At 43.1% G+C, this 20,514-nt stretch overlaps 1 protein-coding gene across 2 annotated transcripts in view; it reads left to right on the top strand.

Annotated features, from left to right (window-relative positions):
* Positions 1-1,546: 1,546 nt before the first annotated feature.
* The window catches only part of LOC310867724 (glycogen debranching enzyme-like), a 38,137-nt gene continuing 19,169 nt past the window's right edge, over positions 1,547-20,514 (top strand). Inside the window, exons 1-12 of one of the 2 annotated variants that reach the window (XM_083777839.1) lie at positions 1,547-1,734; positions 3,645-3,861; positions 4,656-4,825; positions 6,658-6,861; positions 13,571-13,752; positions 15,662-15,773; positions 15,949-16,084; positions 16,720-16,822; positions 17,733-17,830; positions 18,193-18,332; positions 19,048-19,235; positions 19,624-19,747. In XM_083777839.1, the coding sequence (XP_083633965.1) occupies positions 1,650-1,734; positions 3,645-3,861; positions 4,656-4,825; positions 6,658-6,861; positions 13,571-13,752; positions 15,662-15,773; positions 15,949-16,084; positions 16,720-16,822; positions 17,733-17,830; positions 18,193-18,332; positions 19,048-19,235; positions 19,624-19,747 (1,759 nt within the window). In that variant the 5' untranslated portion in view covers positions 1,547-1,649. The remainder of the gene's footprint in view (positions 1,735-3,644; positions 3,862-4,655; positions 4,826-6,657; positions 6,862-13,570; positions 13,753-15,661; positions 15,774-15,948; positions 16,085-16,719; positions 16,823-17,732; positions 17,831-18,192; positions 18,333-19,047; positions 19,236-19,623; positions 19,748-20,514) is intronic. The other variant, XM_083777838.1, reaches the window with a different exon arrangement.

Raw genomic sequence — 20,514 nt, 5'->3', positions numbered from 1 at the left:
TCTTTTGTCCAGTGTCCACTTTATAAAGTCCATGCACTCCAGTGAATAGCATTTATCCATTTAGATAACTTTATTATTATTATTATAAGGATTTAATTACTTATTCTTACACAGAAACATAATGTGTGTCTTATAGCATCATATAGCATCATTTAAATGCTTAATTTGTAAACTTTTTTTCAATACTCTAGAGGGTACTCTTATTTTGAAGAGATCGTCCACCGGAAGTCTTAAATTAGCTCACTAGATTAGCTCACTAGACGCTGCCCAGACTGGAAGACACGGGAAAAACAAGGTAATCGTTTCCGTTCATTGAAATAAATAAATGTCCAACAAAAAATATATAGTAATATAATAACAACAATAACAATGACACCAGAGCTTCAAGGTGTGTGTGTGTGTGTGTGGGGGGGGGGATTCAGTAATTCATACTGATATATTATATGTATTACACTGTCGCAGTATTTTCCTATGATCTTTTTTTGTATCCTCCTTGGTTGTTGATGGATTCGTATTAATATTTACACATGCAGCTGCTGTTGGCTTGATGCTTTGCTTTTTCTACCTGTGATTTGGGAATACATATGTATTCCCAATTTCCCAGATATATATTTTTCGCATGCACACACGGTCCGTCGTACTTTAATTGCGACGGACCTTAATATTTATGCAGTGCACGTTACGGGCTTTGGTTCACATGACGCTCGTACGGGTACAGTGAGTTCCAGGGCTAGTTAGTTACGAGTCCGTCGTGGGGTGTCGCACTATACGCTTGTGCCCCCAAAAGCTGCAGGTTTTGGTGAGCAACACGGGTCGTTTGTTTGACGAAGTCGTCACTGTGAACTTTGCATGCACTCGTTCAAAAGGTGGAAGGCACATTCCTGCGCGTACAAACTCGTGTCTCCTTGGTGGTCTAGTGGTTAGGATTCGGCGTTCTCACCGCCGCGGCCCGGGTTCGATTCCCGGTCAGGGAACTCTGTTTTGATTCGCTACACCACGATACCCATGGGCCATGTACCTGTCAAAATACTTCCTTATTGAACTAAGGCCAAGATCACCACAAACCATGTTCAACCCAGATTCGGCTCCAACAAGGCACTAAATTAATTTCGCTCCTATGCCACCAAAATAACGCCCCACCAACAGTCATTAAGACTTGTGAATTACTAGACTCCTTCAAAACCGCTCTCAAAGAGCACTTACGGGCAGCTGCAATTCAAAACTGGCCCCTGTAAAAAAGTTAAAGTCAGTTCAATTCAAAGTAGCTTTATTGGCATGAGGAACAAGCAAGTGTCAAGTAAAAACTAAGAAGTGTATGCACAAGAAGTACAGTAGTAGACTACTAGAATGGAGTACAGTAGCCTAATGATGTGTTTGTGTAAACAGAGAGCTGTCACAATTATAAAGGGCAAAAGCTCTCAGTTCTCTCTCTCTGCCCTGCCTCTCTCTGCGTAATGACGCACAGTGGTGGTCGGGGGTGGTGGGGTTAACCTCCCTGGTGATGTGACCCATTCATTCCCCCTCCTCTCTCTCTATTTCCAGACAGTGTCAGCCTGAGGGGGTCGCGCGCGGAGGCTTGGAATCCTGACAGCCGTGTGGCTCATCTCTCTCCGTGCATGTAAAGGGCAGCTTAAAAAAGCAACGCCAAAATGGTCCTCGCCAACAGACAGACACGGATACTGGTCCTCAACGACATGGAGCGCCTGGAGCGAACGCTGTTCCGCCTGGAGCAAGGTACGGATCCACACAACCAATTATATACCATACACAGTATATAAAACATGGTCTGTATTTAGAATACATGCAATGCATGGAATATATGCCACTTTACAGTTTGCCTTGCAAAGTAGCCTTCTAGATACAGTATATATTCTTAGATTATAGTGCGCTGTTGGTGTCGGGCACAAACCTCTTATCTCCATTTTGCCATCTTATGTGCCATTTTACAGCATGCTGTATAGCCTTCTACTAACTGCTACTAACTGTTACTACTAACTGCCCCTCTATGCAGTGGTACCATGTCATTGTATAGATCAGATTAACATTATTATGAGAGGTACATTATAGAGCCATTTAGCATTGCATTTGTAAGAGGGACATTATTGTGACATTCTAAGGCTTTGTGCAGTTTGCATGGAAATCTGATTTGTTTCTCAACTCTGATATTTAGGACTGACTGATCAGATCAGACTTGTATATTCAGACCTTGTTGCCTTGTTGACCAGTACGCATTGGTTTATGTAGTAAAAATTGGACACAGGCATGCTTGACTGCTGATCTACAAGCTCACAACAACGTGCCACAATGTGAAAAATTATAAAGCAGGCTTCATGTTGGAGTGTCATCAAATCTGATTTAAAAAAATCAGTTTCCATGTTGTTTTTCTCATTGCTGTTGACTTAATAAAACAAATCTAATCACACATCTGATTTGAGCTGCCACTCTGCCTAAGCGCTAGGCTCACAATTCTATAACCCAAGTGCCCTGTCGGGACTCGGAACAGGATTATGCAATGGTGTGTCACTAGAGCGAATCTCGGAGGCCGTTAACTTTACATAGCGTTCATGCTTGATGTCATGGTGTGAAATTCATGTTTAGCCTGATTTGTTCAATGATTTTTAGGCTGTACTGTTTGTTACAGAATGTTGTGTTTTAGCTATGCGTCTGCTTTGCCTCCTGTATGTGAATAGTGGTTGCTTCAACTTTCACTCGGAGTCGGCGTACAGCCACTGTTATGCTGTGTTCACATTAGCAGCGGGAGAAGCTACACAATTCTCAAGTGTGGCATTGCTGTCAAGTCAGCGCTGAAGTGTTGGCCAAGTCACACTGTTACACACTATCCTTTTTCATTGACACAGAGTAAACCGGTTAACAGCAAGAGATACTCTTCCTTTTACAGAACAGAGCAGGGATTATGTGGAGACGGAAATGGTGAAACATAAACATTTGATTGATTGATGCTTCACTGTGTTATTCGAGCGCTGAAAACTTTATGTCACTCAAGTGTCAAGTGTCAGAACGTAGCTTCATGTTGCTGGCTTCCATTGGAAATCACTTGTAACTTTTTGCCCTGTAGCTGGCAGCTGCTTGTGTGAAGTTAGTTACAAAGCAGCACTAACATAATATAATGTAGCACATTAAAGGGACACTTTTAACATGATTTAACGCAACAACCAGTCAGACTCCCTGCTGCTTTTAGCTTGCATGTCAGGCTTGTACACACTCATTTCCATGCATTATTTACATTGAGCCCGAACAGCCACCAAGACAGAGAGGAGAGAATTACGAGTAATGAAATGAACAAATTGGACGTGAAACAAAGTGTTAAAGTGAACTTGTTAACCTGTTATCCTCCAAAGGTAGAGATGGTTGACTAAATGTTACACAATGTCCATTATATGGAAATGGTGTGGATTCCCCAAATGTAACACAGCACAGTACCCACTCTGCAAAGCATGCCGTGGTCAGAACCAAGATGGGAAATCAGAGCAAATGTTTTCCATCATCACCGACTGTCCTGAATGAAACGTTATTAGCAACCGTATCGAGAGTATGAAAATGCGGTTCTAATCTAATGCGGTTAAACCAAACATATTACACTGCCTTTAAAATGCTCTATTGCCCCCCCCGTCCGTCCCCTGCAGGCTATGAGTTGCAGTTTCGCCTGGGTCCCACACTGCAGGGTAAACAGGTGCGTGTTCACACCAACTACCCTCCCGAGGGAGAGAGATTCGATCGCAACAAGTTCCGTCCTCTGGACTGGATCAATACAGCCCCTAATGGCCGGGAGGACGACAGCGATAAGTTCTGCCATCTGGAGCTACGGGTGGCTGGGTCATACCAGTACTACTTTGGAACTGGGTAGGTAGACTCAGACCGATGTTTAACTGTATGGCTGCGAGAGATGTAACGGTTCATGGTTTAATACACTTGTCACTTTTATGTCATTATGGGAACCCATCGGCAAAAAAGGAATTTGAATTTGCCTCTGGGGGCAGTGTCAAACAGAATGTGGCCTGTTTGCTCTGCCATAGGCGCTGTTCCTCTTCCTGTGGGACGTCTATGTTTTCATTCCCACTAACAACAATGTATACACATTCTGAATGCCCATGTCGACATATTCAGTTGTAGCGTAGCTCGGAATCTGTTCTTGAGAGATCACTTTGATGTTAACTCTCCCATCGAAGAGGCAACAATATGTGCATTCATGTTTGAAAATACACCCACTGCAAATTCTGCAATATCACATTACTCTAATCTAATTTAAGATTGACAAGAAACCCTCTCTTGACTGTTCTGGATTGTATTACAACTTTAGTTTGTTTGCAGCTTGCTACCGCAGTCAATGAAATGTTCCTTGTGTCTGTGAAATGTTCCTTGTGTCTGACTGTGCCTGTGTGTTTGTTGCCTGTGTGTGGGATTATTTTATAAAGGGACTGAGACAAGCCATTCAACAAATAAATAGTGAATGTAAGCATAGCTATTAATCAATAGCTAATTCATTTTGACATAATTTACTTTATAAAATATCGGGCGACACTGATGTGACCGATATGAGTTATAGTGACACGTTATTGTGTGTGTGTGTGTGTGTGTGTGTGTGTGTGTGTGTGTGTGTGTGTGTGTGTGTGTGTTCCTGTGCATGTAATCTACAGAGACAATGACAAGGCGGGCAGTGGGTACATAGTGGTGGACCCCGTATTGAGGGTGGGTGCAGACAACCACATTCTACCTCTGGACTGCATCACCATCCAGACATACCTGGCCAAGTGTCTGGGACCTCTGGACCAATGGACACACAGGCTCAGAGTCGCCAAGGAGGCTGGTGAGTAATTGAGTACATGTTACTTGAGCACTGTACTTGAGTACAGTTTTGAGGATCATTTACACCCAGTGTTTCCCCTAATCCAACTCTTGCTGATGCTAGCCTGGGCAGCATTCCTTTTCGGGTTTATGATCCGGTCGGGAGCGGATGATATTGTTACGTCATGTTTTAGTCATCAGGCCGGAACCCTCAATCTGGAACTTCCTTTCCCTCAAACTGATTTTTCCCAATAAAAGCCACAGGGTTCGGGAGATCGAGTCGCGCTTTTATTGTTATTCTTCCGGTTTGCGGGAAAGGAAGCTCCAGATTGAGGGTTCCGGCCTGATGACTACAAAACAATGACTACAACATGACGTACCAATATCATCCGCTCCCGACTGGATCACACAGCAATTTTGTAACACAGACCAGGCTTTCCTCCAAGGTGGAAAGCCTGGTAACGCAAGGAACATGCTGATGCTGAGTGTCAAGCAGGGTCTTTGGTATGTTTCAATCTATCCAGGCCATGTTGTTCATTCACTAATGCTTAGATTATCCGGTAAGCACATAGTTAACTGAGCTGAATATGAAACGATGAAGCTTTCTTCAAATAAACTGAACCCGAGCCGACTCATAGACTTCCATTGTAAACGCAGAGTCTTCACATAATATTCAGACATTAATTGCCAAAACCAACTTGCAGTTGATTGTGTGCGTGATCAGAGATGACGACAAGAACAAGAAAAATGCTGAAGTGACGTAAACGTGCATTGCAAGCAGTAGCAAGATCAAAGAGTCTGAAGTTGCGCAAAATAATATAACTTCAGTTTATACAGATATTTATAATTTACATTAATCAAGGAAGGAGACATCAACCCTTGTAGTGGCACTGATGCCAACATTAAATGTACTGTAGCAGTACATTGCAGGCATTCCAAGCACAGTGGGAACAGGATTTAACGATAAGCATGGCCATGGGGCCTTTGTTTGTTCATGTCACCATTCCATACGACCATAGTACAAGGGCTGCAGTCTGGGCAGTTGAACCTATAGCCTCTGTTGTACCTGCAGCTCTGATGAGAAATTAAACCACACTAGAAAAACACAGCGTGCGTGTGTGTGTGTTTTAGGCCCCTTGCTGTCAGAATTGTTTAGATACACTTGTGGTCACTGAACTGTTATGAAATATGAATACAAGGAACACAGACACAACACAGCCTTACTTACTCTCTTCTTACTTTGCTTTGGTTGTTGGCTAAACACTGTTGGTGAACTCAGAGACTGTAAAATGAACTCAAAATCCCAAATGCTCCAATTGGGCACATTTTAAACTCTAAGATGATAAATATACATTTCGATACGATCTCGATACCTAAGGTGCCTATTTGATTTATATTGCCATTCTTAATTATATTGCGATTCTACAATTTAACTTAACGCTATGTAAAGTTAATTTGTTGTGATTCGATATTATGATTTTTTGCAAGTCACATTTTAAAACATGTTCACCAGAGGCAATAAGGTCATTTACCTTATTGACTAGAGTTCGTGTTGTCTGCCATCACGGCTGCACTCTGGGAGAACAGAGGAGCTGATTCCTTTGTTTTGAAGATGCGTTCCATCATGCTTGTTTGAAGCACGGCTAGATAGCTGTTTCAACCAATCAGATTGCTTCCTCGAAATGACCTGTTGTATAAACTACACATGTAAATCACTCTGGATTAGAGCATCTCCTAAATGCCCTCTCTCTCTCTCTCTCTCTCTCTCTCTCTCTCTCTCTCTCTCTCTCTCTCTCTCTCTCTCTCTCTCTCTCTCTCTCTCTCTCTCTCTCTCTCCCCCCCCCCCCTCTTCAGGCTACAATATGATCCATTTCACCCCTCTCCAGAAGTTGGGTCAGTCGAGGTCCTGCTACTCCCTGGCGGACCAGTTGGAGCTGAACCCAGACTTTTCCCCTGAGGGGAAGCACTGCTCCTGGATGGACGTGGGCAACCTGGTGGAGAAGCTGAAGAAGGACTGGAACATGGTGTGCATCACAGACGTGGTCTACAACCACACCGGTACTGCGTGCACACAGTTATTGCATGTAGCCTAGCGGGAAGCATTCCTTTTGGGGTTCATGATTCGGTCGGGAGCGGATGTTAAGTAACCCATTTTGACCTGAGATCAGATTAAAAAAATGTCTTAAATCCTGACAAAAATAGCTAAAGCATAACGTAATGCTAACACCAAAAGGGGTTCCCGCCTAAAATGGTTTAACCAGATTTCTCAGGTTTTATGCTTGTACCCTCGTGTGCCAAACACGCACAATCTCAGGTTTATTTAATGTAATTTAATCTAGCTTTAAAAAAAAGAAATCTGCGGCTGGACCCCATAGTACTCCCACGGTAGAAACGGCCTACATGATAATCCTCAGTGCACACGGTCATTAGTGGTTTTTAGTGCTCAGAATGGGATAAAGTACCATGTTGGGAGCTTAATTAAACATTAATTCGAGATCGTACTAATAATTGTCTGGTCGGCGCTACACAGCCTGGCGCGGAAATGGAGGACAATCACTTCCGGGTTGGCCGGATGAGGCCTCTTCTTCTTCTTTGCTTATGTAGCGCATTTCACTGGCACTGGCCTCACGTTACCGCCTATGGTAACGGGAGGGAATCGGTTCATTTATTTTATGTCATGTTGTCACTCCTTTGTAGTCAGGCAGGAAACCACAAAGTCAGAAGTACCCCAAATTCCCCGTGATCAAGGGCATCGTCATTTTAGGTCCTACCCAATAAAAGCCTCGATGCGGCGTATGAATCCGGCACGTTTATTCAAGTACGTCTTGGAAAAGTTGTGACGTACTTGATGCCCAAAAAGCCGGAAACCTCAAACGGGGAATACGAGTTTTTTATTTTATTCTTTTTTTAAATGTTACCATCCGGTCTAGACTGGATTACACTGCGATTTAGAAACACAGAGCAGGCTTTCCTCCGAGGATGCATTCATGTGGAACACAATTGATTGATCGTTCAAATAAGAAGTAACTGAAAATGCATGTAGCCCACCCATCTGGCCACTTACATGGTCAGACGCTTTTCCGGTTTTCAAGTGGGCCCTGATCCAGAAAATTGCTTCCTTTCAAACCAAAGTGTAATGCGAGGTGACATCGACAGGTCCAGAGACCACTTCCAACAAATAATATGGATAATGATGACACACAATCTCGTAGCTCAGTAGTCAATCCCTCTTCCACACGCTAGAGTGAGGCACTACACTGTGTTGAATGTCAAACAAAGACGGTGGACACAGCTTTACAAAATAGGTACGCAGCTAAACAAACAATTGGAAATGTTTCTTTACAAGCATATACAAACGCTTAGATGAAAGGAAAGCACTGGAGCAGCTCAAGACGGATGCATTTTTCGTCATTGAACGTTCCAGACTAACGTTTCAGTGTTCATCATGAAGGTGGCATTTAAAAGAATGCCAAGGAGAGCTGGGCAGTCCTTTTAAATGTCAGAACATTCAGTGCTCAGGGTGTGACTTCATGTTGCGACCCCGACTGCTATATAGGCCAGAGAAAGTGCCAGCTCTGCCTAGCGATGACAGTGCTGTCTGGGCTTGACTGTGATGGACAGAATAGTTTATATCTGCTAATCCTGGTCTCTAAACTGCCTCCCCCTGGTCAGCCTGATGGAGGGGAAAGGAACTGGTTGGAATAATGTGTTCCTTCCACGCGCTACGTCCAACCGGGGAAATTCCTCCCGAAAAGAAGCGGCTTGTGACTCCTCGTGCATTGAAGGAAGCATGAGGTCAGTCCATTGCTCGCCCCAGGTTTGTGTAGAGCCCATGATTACATTCGATAATTGACTCTTGAGTGAAAAACATGGGTTCTTCATAGTGTGGTGCTTGATGCTAAATTACTTAATATAGCATCATTTTTATACAGCCATTATTTCTTTTAAATATTGGCACCGGTCATTGTCAGTCTTTCCTTTGTATATTTCAGTTATATGTATTTTTAAAGCCAGGTTAGGAAGAGCTGGAAGTGACTTTGGTAGTTAAATGTGGAGCATGGATATGCAATAGTGACAGACAGATGGCAGCACTGAGGCCGTGTGTAATCTCTTCATTCATACAAAGCCAAGCCTCTGGAATGTGCTACTTCCTCTGTCACTCTGCTAATCATCTACAATCACTTTGAACGAGTAAATATTTTGTCTGAACAGGGCCTTGGAGTCAAACTGACTGCAGTTGGTCTGGCTGAGTCAACAAACAAACACATAAATAAAATCATTGTGCCAATAATGTACTGTACTGTGACGGAATAGCATCAAAGCACCACTGTTGGCCTTTTGGCCAGTTAATCCTTAATGCAGCAGCTGTCTGTCTCTTACTCTTTAAACACTGCTGCGTTTGAAGGTCATGTAGACCTACGTAGATGGAGAGAGAAAGAGACCGTGCACGTTGATGCCGACTACTGTCATCAACCTGATGACGACAGCTGCCGTTTGCAACTTTCGGGAGGTGTTGTTTACAGACTCGGCAGCATTCGAAGATTGTAGAAGAATTGTCAGCATGAGAGACTTAAGCAAAGTATCCTCCACCTTGTTTTTAATGGCACTCTGCCAATAACAGCGGTGACTAGGGGTGTCACCGCGATTCCCGCTATGAACGATTCAAAATCGATTCATTTTTTCTTTTCTTTTTTTGTTGTTACAGTTACAGGAGTTTTCACAACATGGTGTTTGTGATATGAAATGTAATCACAGTAATCACAGTAAACATCATGTCTTTAGTCATTCTCAAGTTACTGTAGTCACTTCAGTTCAAGACTGGAGTCTAATCGAGTAGACATGTCTTCAGTCATTCTCAAGTTACTGTAGTCACTTCAGTTCAAGACTGGAGTAGATTGTGATGAAATCCTATGTATTAACAGTTTGACTGTTTTAAATGCTTAACCCGCATTTTAATCAACCCCCCATCACTGCCGAGATTGTTGTATTACCTTTAGAGCATACGCTGAATTATTTGGGCTTTTAATCCGCGAAAATCCAGCGAAAAAAGCTTCCTCCGTTTGTTATGAACGATTGCACCACCCGCCATTTTGTTGCACCCGGAAGACGCAGCACAGGAGCTTCCTCCATGAGGAGTTGTACCCCATTCGTTTGCATTGGCCTCAATTTCCCAGAAGCCCTAGCAGCCCACAGCATGTGACGATTTCCGGTTTCGTCATCAAAGCGGATGCATCTAGTCTCTATCTCCGCGACGAAGACGGAGTTTATTTTTATTTATTACAATACAGCGGATTAAACAAATAAAACAAAAGGCGGGTATGTCGTATATCGCAGCGACAGTAACCTGGATTAAACCATTCCCGGCACGGAAACTGTTAAATCGAGAATCATTTTGAATAGAGAATCGTTTTGAATCAAATCGTGACCCCAAGAATCGGAATCGAATCGAATCGTGGGACACCCAAAGATTCACAGCCCTAGCGGTGACGACCTTTACGTGATCTTGATTAGAGCTGCAACTAGCGATAACCCCTGATTAGCCTACTATAGACAAATAACAGTTTAAGTACAAATTGTATTCTGACCCCTCCACGAAAAGGCCTAGTTGTCCTGACCCCTTATCCATCATTTATACATTATGGATAATTAGTGTGGACTAGTGTGTTATTTGTCTATAGTACTATTGGTCAAATAGTACTATATGTCAAAGTTATTTTCTAATCGTGGTTGTTACCACTGTCACTTCATGTGCTTAGATTACTATTGTCCCAGTACTGTATGTCACAGTATACGCATGTTGATATTGCATAATGACCTGCAGTCCTCGTGCTCAGTAGTCCAGTAAGTCCACTAGACCAGTTGTTCTCACAGTGGATTCCAGGGATTCTCTGGTTTCCTCAGGGGGGTCTAAATTAGTCTGGAACTCTGACAGTATAGAGGGTATGCACGTGACATCATCATACCTGGAAGTTATGCGGGAACGCCCACTGAGTGGCAAAAAACTACTTTCTGGCCTTGACAGCCCATTCATCCAAACAGAAAAGTCCTGTCTGATTGCATTAAACAATGTTAAACTCACCAACATTGCAGCTGAACGAAAAGCTTGAGTTATCCTCTTTCTATCTGCAAAGTTTTTGTTTCATGAAAATCCACCATAGAAACGTTAGCTACTTTCTGCATTTGATTATTTGATTATTTATTAAGTGTCAGAGTTTGGAAGTGCTTGTTTTCAATAACACAACATTTTGCTGCCTCCTGCATTATGTGACATTTAGAAACAGGTGGTACGCAGGACTGTTGAGTGATTTCCAACGAGCGCTTCCAAACTTCAACGCTCAATGTTTTGCCACTCAGACTAGATGAGGGGGGCGTGTCCTGATGGGGAATTCATGTACTCTCTATAGACTAGAGCGTCCCCTTTCAGAACGACGAGCAGCCCGGAAGCGGATTTCCCATTAATTTATCCCATAGACAAGTATTTATTTAAAGACCTTTACGCCTCAGACAAAGACAACAAAATAATAATAATAATTACATACAATCTATTTGTATGAGTCCTCTCTCCTGATTGTATAAAATAGGAAACAACCAAACAAACAAGGTCTTAAACAGCTATGCAACTATCTAAAATATCACTTATACCACCTTTCAAAAACATTTTGTAATGGGTCAGAATGCGTTGTGAGCTTGTAGATCTGCTGTTTCCTCTATTGTTGAAATAGGGCTTACGTGGTTGTTAATACTAGGGCGGACCACAGTCTGTTAGAACCATAGACTGTAAAAATATATGGACAAAGCGTTCTCCGGGTCTGATATGGACGTAAGATGAAGCCAGTCAGTCCTTGAATTGTAAATCGCCATCTTTCTAGATCCGTTTGGGCCCAGCTGGCCATTGGCTGGCCCAGACAACGAGGCGGGACTTCCCCCCTTCTTCTTCGTTGTTTTTTATTTTGACTCGAACGGGGGGTGGCTCCCGATCATACACTGACACGAAACAAGACAGGAACGCCCAAAAACGTCACAGCCGGTTTTTTAACAAGACAGGAACGCCCAAAAACATCACATCCGGTGTTTTACCCTGGGCAGAATTTTCTATGGCTGCCAATGCAACTTCTTCCAATCCTTAATCACATACGGCAAACACCTATGCCGATAATATCTAACTTGCGGAGGTAACGTGCCTTGTCCGCGGGCAACAGATCTTTCAACGTATGGCATTGCAAATACGTTAGATAATCGCTACTCTGCGCAATATTGTTTTGAAAATGCCGCAAATTGCATTGCAGTGAACGAGAGCAAATCACAAATCTTACCCTGGGGGGTGGGCGGAGCCGCGGAGTCGCAGCTGACGCCCCTCCCTCCGCTCTGATGACGCGTTGTTATGTCAATGTATTGACTGTAACGCTAGCCACGCCCCTCAGAACATACGTGACTTTATGGTAATGTTTTTAATAAATGGGACCATAATTTTCCAAAAAGAATATTATGAGAAATGAGACTTTAAACTAGTGACTGGAAGCAGAAAGTATTCATGACCATGTTTATTAAGGTAATACAGTCTAGGTGAAGTTGGGCCCAAATACATGGACCTCTATGGAGATATGGGTTTTTTGGGGCCCAATGACAGCGCCACAACAGGCCATTATATGAACTTTCAGGAAGTCCCGATTTCCTTAGTGGCTTCACAAAATATCTGTCTGACTGCCCCCCTGGTTAGAACGCATGCTGAAACGATGCCGTTGGCCTTTTGTCATCTCGTCATGTATACAGGGTGTGTGTGTGTGTGTGTGTGTGTGTGTGTGTGTGTGTGTGTGTGGCAGGGTGACATTATGGTGTGGCAGTGTGACCAGAAGGTCACTGTCTGTCACACATTCCCCAACTGAAACACTATCTAGACACACACACACACACACACACACACACACACACACACACACACACACACACACACACACACACACACACACACACACACACACACACACACACGCACTCCCCATGTGAAACACAATCTGCACACAGGCACTTAGAGGAGAACCCCCTACTGGTGTGTGTGTGTGTGTGTGTGTGTGTGTGTGTGTGTGTGTGTGTGTGTGTGTGTGTGTGTGTGTCTGTACACTTTCACATGATAATCTACTCTGTGCATGTTTTCTCACACGTCTAAAGTGAATAGCTCCGTTACACAATGCAGTGTTTCTGCAGTGTTTGGCCTCAAGTACCCTTTTTACCCGACTACATTTTCATTTGAAAATGGCAAGAGGAAAATCATAGCTATGCTCAATATGATGCTATGAATGAATGATGGTAACCCACCTTCTGAAGAATATAACATTACGTATAGAAGAAACAGAGTTGCAGTTAGTGCCCCTTAGCACTAATATATTTGTGCAAATATCTCTGAGTGGGTAGAGAGGTTGGTTTGGTAATCAGAAGGTCACCTGGTCGCCTCCCGGACCCGGTCTACATGTTGAAGTGACCCTGACCAAGATACTTAACCCCTAACTGCTTCCCCCGAGCGCTGATCATGACCATCTGAGCAGTCATCAGCTGGCTGAAGGTGAAACTGAATTAAAAGAATTTCCATTTTATCCAAAACTCATCCGATCTGCCCAAATTGTTAATCACACATCGAGGGTCCTAAACAACACGGACTCAAAAGCATAGGGGCGCCATTAATGCTACAAATGTCACCGTTTGTTGTTGATTATATTATTCTGGGATGAATGGGATGAACAAACGTCTATATCTTTCTGCGGTGTCCTCCCAGCGGCCAACAGCAAGTGGATTCGTCTGCATCCGGAGTGTGGGTACAACCTGGTGAACTCTCCCCATCTGAAACCAGCGTGGGTACTGGACAGAGCCCTGTGGCATCTCAGCTGCCAGGTGGCCGAGGGCAAATATGAAGACCGGGGCGTGCCGGCGCTCATCCACACTGAACAACACATCAACGTGAGTCTACCTAGTGACCTTGCACATGACTCTGTGGTAATCTATTTAGGACTGAGGTCAGTTTCTACGAAATGTCTTCTAAATTCTAAGTGTTCTATTTCTATTGTCTTATATTTGGCCGCCGACCCCCATCAAAAATATTTGGTTCCAGGGACCTTACAGAAGCAAAGATATGAGTTAAGAATGTTCACGTGAAAGAATATTCATTAAAAGATTTGCACACATTTTCACGATTTTTCTAAAATAGCAGATCTACAAGCTTGTGGCCTGTAGATCCGCTATTTTTCAATAGCTAAAGTATAAACTTGCTTAAAACACCAAAAGGGGTTACCGTCCTGAATGGATTAAAACAAATGTTAAATAGCTCTACATTGTGATAACGTGTACCTGTATTTTCAGTTGTATGAGTCTCACCACTTCTCAGGCTCTGTTGAATTTAGATGTCACCAGACCTACTGTATCATGTTGAATTTAGATGCCACCAGACCTACTGTATCATCCAGTAGATGGCAATCTGTGGTCATCTGGGCTCAAGACTTTGTATCCCTGTCCGAGTGGATTAGATTTGGATTTTGGGTCGTTCAAAATCCAAACAAAACATGCTTTGGGATCACTTTGATATCCAATCTGTGATCATTTAATTTTCTCTACAAACACTTATGTCAATGAGACATGATGTTTGACCTGTCTGTCTAGCATCAAATGTTGGATGAGTGAGAACTTTCTCAAGCTAAATGAGGATAAGACAGAAGTTCTCATAATCGGTTCTAGTGAACAGAAAGAATCAATAATAAGCAGACTTGGCAACCTGACTGTAGAAAGTAGCAGTACAGTAAAGAACCTGGGGGTTATTATTGATTCTGAATTGAATTTTAATTCACACATTAATCATGTTACCAAGATTGCCTTTTTTCACCTTAGAAATATTGCACGAATCAGAGCCTATTTGTCCTTGGACGATGCAAAAACGCTAATCCACGCCTTTGTTTTTTCTCGGCTTGATTACTGCAATGCACTTTTTTCAGGACTGCCTAAGAAAACAACTGACAGATTACAACTTGTCCAAAATGCAGCAGCCAGAGTTTTAACTAGAACTAAGATGAGAGAACATATTACTTCAGTTTTGGCATCACTGCACTGGCTTCCGGTTGTTTTTAGGATTGATTTTAAAATTCTGTTACTTGTCTATAAAGCTCTCAATGGTCTCGCACCTTCCTACCTACATGACTGCCTGCCTAAATATGTCCCAAACCGCCCCCTAAGGTCTTCCACTGCTGGCCTGCTCGCTTTGCCTAAAAAAATGGCAACTAAAAAATACGGGGAAGCAGCTTTTTGCTGCTACGGGCCGTCGACATGGAACAAGCTCCCACTGTACCTTCGTCAGGCATTTTTAAAGCTCAGCTCAAGACCCACTTCTACAACATTGCTTTTAATTGATCTTTTATTTTGTATTTTTTGTTATTCATGTCCTCACTGTATTGCATTACTGCTTGTTTTTTGTCGTTGCCTTCCTTTTCTTTTATTCTCCATTGTTCTGTAAAGCACTTTGAGCTGCATTTCATGTCATGAAAGGTGCTATACAAATAAAGTTTTATTATTATTATTATTAATCAAATAATAATCCAAATCACCAAACCACTATCCAAATCTGTAGAGATTTAAAGTGTTGAACTCTTAGGCCGAAGGCTTTGAGAGGTACAATACACTAAAATGTGTACATTTTTGACACCATTAACAAACAATACAGTGCTGAATTGCTGGTGCAAAAATTACATTGCTCAAATCAAATGCAATTAATCTCAAATAGTCTACTGATGACTTCATGTTTCCATCAGTGATTCAGTCAGTGTTGTATCTCTCTCTCTCTCTCTCTCTCTCTCTCTCTCTCTCTCTCTCTCTCTCTCTCCAGGCTCTGCGGGGGGTATTGTTGGAGGAGGTGTACCCTAAGCTCAAGTTGTGGGAGTTCTTTCAGGTGAAAGTAGAGAAAGCTTTGGACCTCTTCAGAAAGATGCTGCAAGCAGGTACACACACACACACACACACACACACACACACACACACACAGAAACGCATGCATGCACACACACACACAGAAACCATATGACCTAATGATAAAGGATTTAAGCGTGTGTGTGTGTGTGTGTGTGTGTGTGTGTGTGTGTGTGTGTGTGCGTCCTTGTCCGCGTTCCTGTCCAGGCTCACCGACTGCGAGGTCCAGTCCTCCTCGTCATGAGGGGGCGCCACTGCTGAAGGTTATCCAGGACCCTCACTACCGTCGTTTTGGAAACACTGTGGACATAACCTCTGCCCTGGAAATGTTCACGCCACACAGGTGAACCCTCTCTCTCTACTGTAGTTGTAGTTCCATCGGGCAATTTGTAGTTCAGTGATGTAGTACAATTAGGGTTGCCAACAACTATCTGAAACTCGCCCGGCTAATTAGTACAAAGACAACTTGGGTCAAGTTTACTATGTTTTGAAAGTAGGTTTAGGTGGTTACTCTAGGTCGTCCTCAGACGAGCCTTCCATCGTCATCTCCAGTCATCCCGGTTCTCCATACATCCGGCCAGCTCCCGCATCTTTCTTGAGTACATCCACAGACATACAGTATGTTAGTATGGGACGTCCTCGTGACCGGTGCCCATGTGTTGGTTCCCACAGCACCAGTTTGCTGGCTGGCAGCTCTTGGTGTCTTTGGCAGTGTCCTGCGAGTCTCATTCTCCTGGCTGCTATTTTGTCGCTCACCCTGAATATTCCGGCATACAGATTCAGATACAGATGTGTACTCTTGCTGATGTTGAGCACTACACGTAACATTCTGGTATAGCACCCGGCTAGAGCCTTCTGCAGAGTTGGCTTCAGGGTCCAGCATTCACTGCCTGTGTGTGTGTGTGTGTGTGTGTGTGTGTGTGTGTGTGTGTGTGTGTGTGTGTGTGTGTGTGTGTGTGTGTGTGTGTGTGATAACAGCAACAGGCCATCAGACATGCAGGAGTGCTGCAATCGGTTCAAGAAGACACTGGAAGAGTTGAACGCAGATCGCCACAGAGAGATGAACTACCACGCTGAAAAGGTGTGTGTGACTGTGTGCTGTGCTTACTATTATTCAAAGTTTTCATTTTATGAAGCATTGACAAGTTTATTTGTACATCACATTTCAACATCAGACTCCATCTTAGCCTGTAGCACTTGCCCTAGCCTCGACGACCTTACAGGCATATGCAAAGCCTAAACTTATGTAATTTACAGTAGATGGCATTTTATGTAGACATAGCACTCTATTGTGTATACTCATGGTTTCATTTTACAGATATTCTACTGTTAGACGGATGTTAGGGTCTTTGCTTGCTTATGACTCTTGATGACTATTTCTAAATGTATTAAGCGTGTCTACTAAATTCCTGGTTTCTAAATTGTTTCTCAGTTTTCGGGATGTGTTGTTCCAGACTATATATAGCAGGGGTGCCCACACTTTTTTACTTGAGAGCTACTTTCAAAATGAAAGCTCAACAGCTCAACAGCTCAACAAGATCTACCTACCGGATAGAATATTATACCTGAAGGTGCTGGTGTTACATATAAGAGAAACACACGGAATGGAACTTATGTAATGCTTATGCTACTGACGTTTGTGTTCAACACTCTTGAAAACAAAGTATTGCATTGTCGATTTGAGCTGACAGGCCCTATTTGTTGTCAATCATCATATGCCACACTTAATTTGTGTGGCATATGCCTTTTTTATCATGTTTTTGGGCCATGTCATGTGATCTACCTGCACAGCCTTTGTGATCTACTGGTAGATCACGATCTAACTTTTGGGCACCCCTGATATATAGCATTCGGATATTCTGGAATAGTTGTCTACACAAGGCTAGTGCTTTATAAACCGTAGCATTTTAAACCGTTCAATGCTCAATAAACCAACAGTAATATGTTTCTGAATGAGTGAATGTCCCAACCTCCCCCCCCCCCCATCTCAGGCCATCAGTTGCATTGTGGGAACTATAGTTTATGAGCGCACTGCAGAGCACGGGCCTAAGCTAGGAGCTGTCACCAGGGAGGACCCTCTAGTCACAAGGTACATGTCGCACGCTCGACTAAAATACATGATCTTTGCTTAGAATTAGACGTTATGATTTAGATCAAGAGTTATTAACGTTTTAAGATTTTCGGTCTTGTTGGCTAAACAGGGGGGGAACATTTTCGTTGACGTCCCACGGTTGCGCAACATCGAGTGTTTCGCAACAGGCACTCCCAGGCTGTGGAGCGATGCGATCGGATTTGATATCAATAACCTCCGTCTTTTTTATCAATCTTCGTCCTGGGCGCTGGGTGTTACTAATTAAAAGATGTTCAACTTCGTCCTGGGCGATCGGGGTGTTAAAAAGTTGCAAAACGTTACACTCTATAGCAATGAATGATGATGTATTGTCCCTGCAGGTATTTCACCTTCCCCTTCGATGAGATGACCTTTGACCAGGAAATGCTTCTGATTGGCCAGGCCGATCAGGCGTGTCACTTCCTGGCCCACAACGGCTGGGTGATGGGAGACGACCCGCTCCGAAACTTCGCCGAACCAGGTGACCCCACAGGATGTGCATGCACACGCACGCACGCACACACATAATTATCTATTGTTGTCACATAAATTTTGCAATGGCCTTTATTGCGTTATATTCTTCCTGGCACAAAAAACTAAATAAACCAATTATTATTGCTATCACCGCATAATTTACATATTGCATAGTGCATAGTGCATCCTTGGTCCATTTGGTTAGATAATTCCTTCATTGAATGTAGGATTAATTTACTGTGTGGATATGGTTGTCTTCATTGATATTGAAGGAGCATAAACACACCAGTAGGTGGTGCCAGTAATCAACATTTTTGTCATTGCAACTGAGTAAAAAATGGCTAATTAACCCATTTAGATCTGGAATGCATCTGTGTCGCTTAGCTTTTAATTTGAACCATTATTTTAAACTTTAGCTGTTGAAATCTACAAGCACCGAGTGCCGCACTACGAGCTTGTAGATCTGCTATTTTTCTTTATTGTGAAAATGTGGCACAAATCTTTGAATATATATTCTTTCACAGCAAACGTTAATAACGCTTCTGGGGAATCCCTGGAACAACATATTTTCAGATGGGGGTCGGCGGCCAATTATATATAATTCAGGGAGTGCTTGACATGAAACAGTTTGAGAACCACTGATATAGAAACATACTGTCGTGATTTAGAAGACATCTGTAGAATGTATTCTTAATGGATGAACTCCTCTCCTCTCCTAACAGGGTCTCATGTGTATCTCCGTAGAGAGTTGATATGCTGGGGCGACAGCGTGAAGCTGCGCTACGGCGACAAGCCAGAGGACTGCCCCTACCTGTGGGCCCACATGAAGAAATACACGGAGATCACCGCCAGGCACTTTGCAGGCGTCCGACTGGACAACTGTCACTCCACCCCTCTGCACGTGGCCGAGGTACGCTATACCGTCAGTCAGCAGCCAATCAGGAGCTTTGATTTGTAAAAAAAAGAAAATAAGACTGGGTTAAAAACCGGGCGATATTTTGTTGTTTTGGAAATGAATGGTCGGTAGGGCTGAAAGATCTACCATTCACAGCCATAGTGTGAATCTGCCCTAAAGGTCTCAATAGAAGAGCAGGGAGACTAAATAAAGTTAGATTGTATTAACATACGGATTGGTCAAAATCACATTGTATTCACTAAGACAAGTTACATCGTGGTACTTTCAATGAACACAGGATTTATCTATGCAATTATGATTCCATCGTTCAGAAACTTTCTGTGTGTGTGTGTGTGTGTGTGTGTGTGTGTGTGTGTGTGTGTGTGTGTGTGCGCGTGTGAAGGCAATGCTAGCGGCAGCCAGGGTGGTCAGGCCCAACCTGTACGTGATCGCGGAGCTGTTCACGGGTAGTGAGCTCGTTGACAATGTTTTCGTAAACCGCCTGGGCATCACCAGTCTAGTGCGAGGTAACGCCCGAGCAAGCCATTCTGTAATGACGTGGTGCTGGCGATGACGTGGCACGCTGTGTGGCTTTGTGGGACGATGCACGATGCATTAAGACGATATGCAACTCTCAACATCGTTTAACCCATTTTGACCTGAGATCTGATCTAAAAATGTCTTCTACATCCTGACAGTTTTCTGAAAAAGCTATGTTCCTATGTCAGTCGTTCTTCGATTTTTCAAAAATAGCAGACCTACAAGCTTGTAGATCTGCTATTTTTCAATAGCTAAAGCATGACATAATGCTAACACCAAAAGGGGTTCCAGCCCAAAATGGTTTAATGTGTGCAGCTTTGTACCCATGGGATTAACCACAAGTAGTAGCCTACAGCGTCAGCTAGTAACTACAGTAGTATCTACGTATAACTAGTAACTGAGTAACTAAGCAGTAACTAAGTACAACTATTATCAAGTACTACTACTGACTATGTACAACTAGTAACTAAGTACACCTGGTAACTGAGTAACTAAGCAGTAACTAAGTACAACTAGTAACTAATTATACTAAGCAGTAAGTAAACAAGTAACTAAGTTAGCATACAAGTAACTAGGTAGTAGGCCTATCTAAGTAACTAACCAAGCTAGTTATTCAACTATATTGTACTTGACCACTTACATTTAGTTGAGCTGCACCAGGTTCCCTCCTTGTTCCCTCTCTACACCAAATCTCTTCTGTGAGGCAGATCGAAGCTATTTTGGTGACCACTCTGGAATAGGGTTATTAGGGTTC

The sequence above is a fragment of the Protomyctophum parallelum genome (genome assembly GCF_964188405.1).
Source record: "Protomyctophum parallelum genome assembly, chromosome: 12".
NCBI lineage: Eukaryota > Metazoa > Chordata > Actinopteri > Myctophiformes > Myctophidae > Protomyctophum > Protomyctophum parallelum.
Note: the sequence above shows the minus strand (reverse complement) of the source record. Positions and strands in the feature narration are given on the sequence as shown.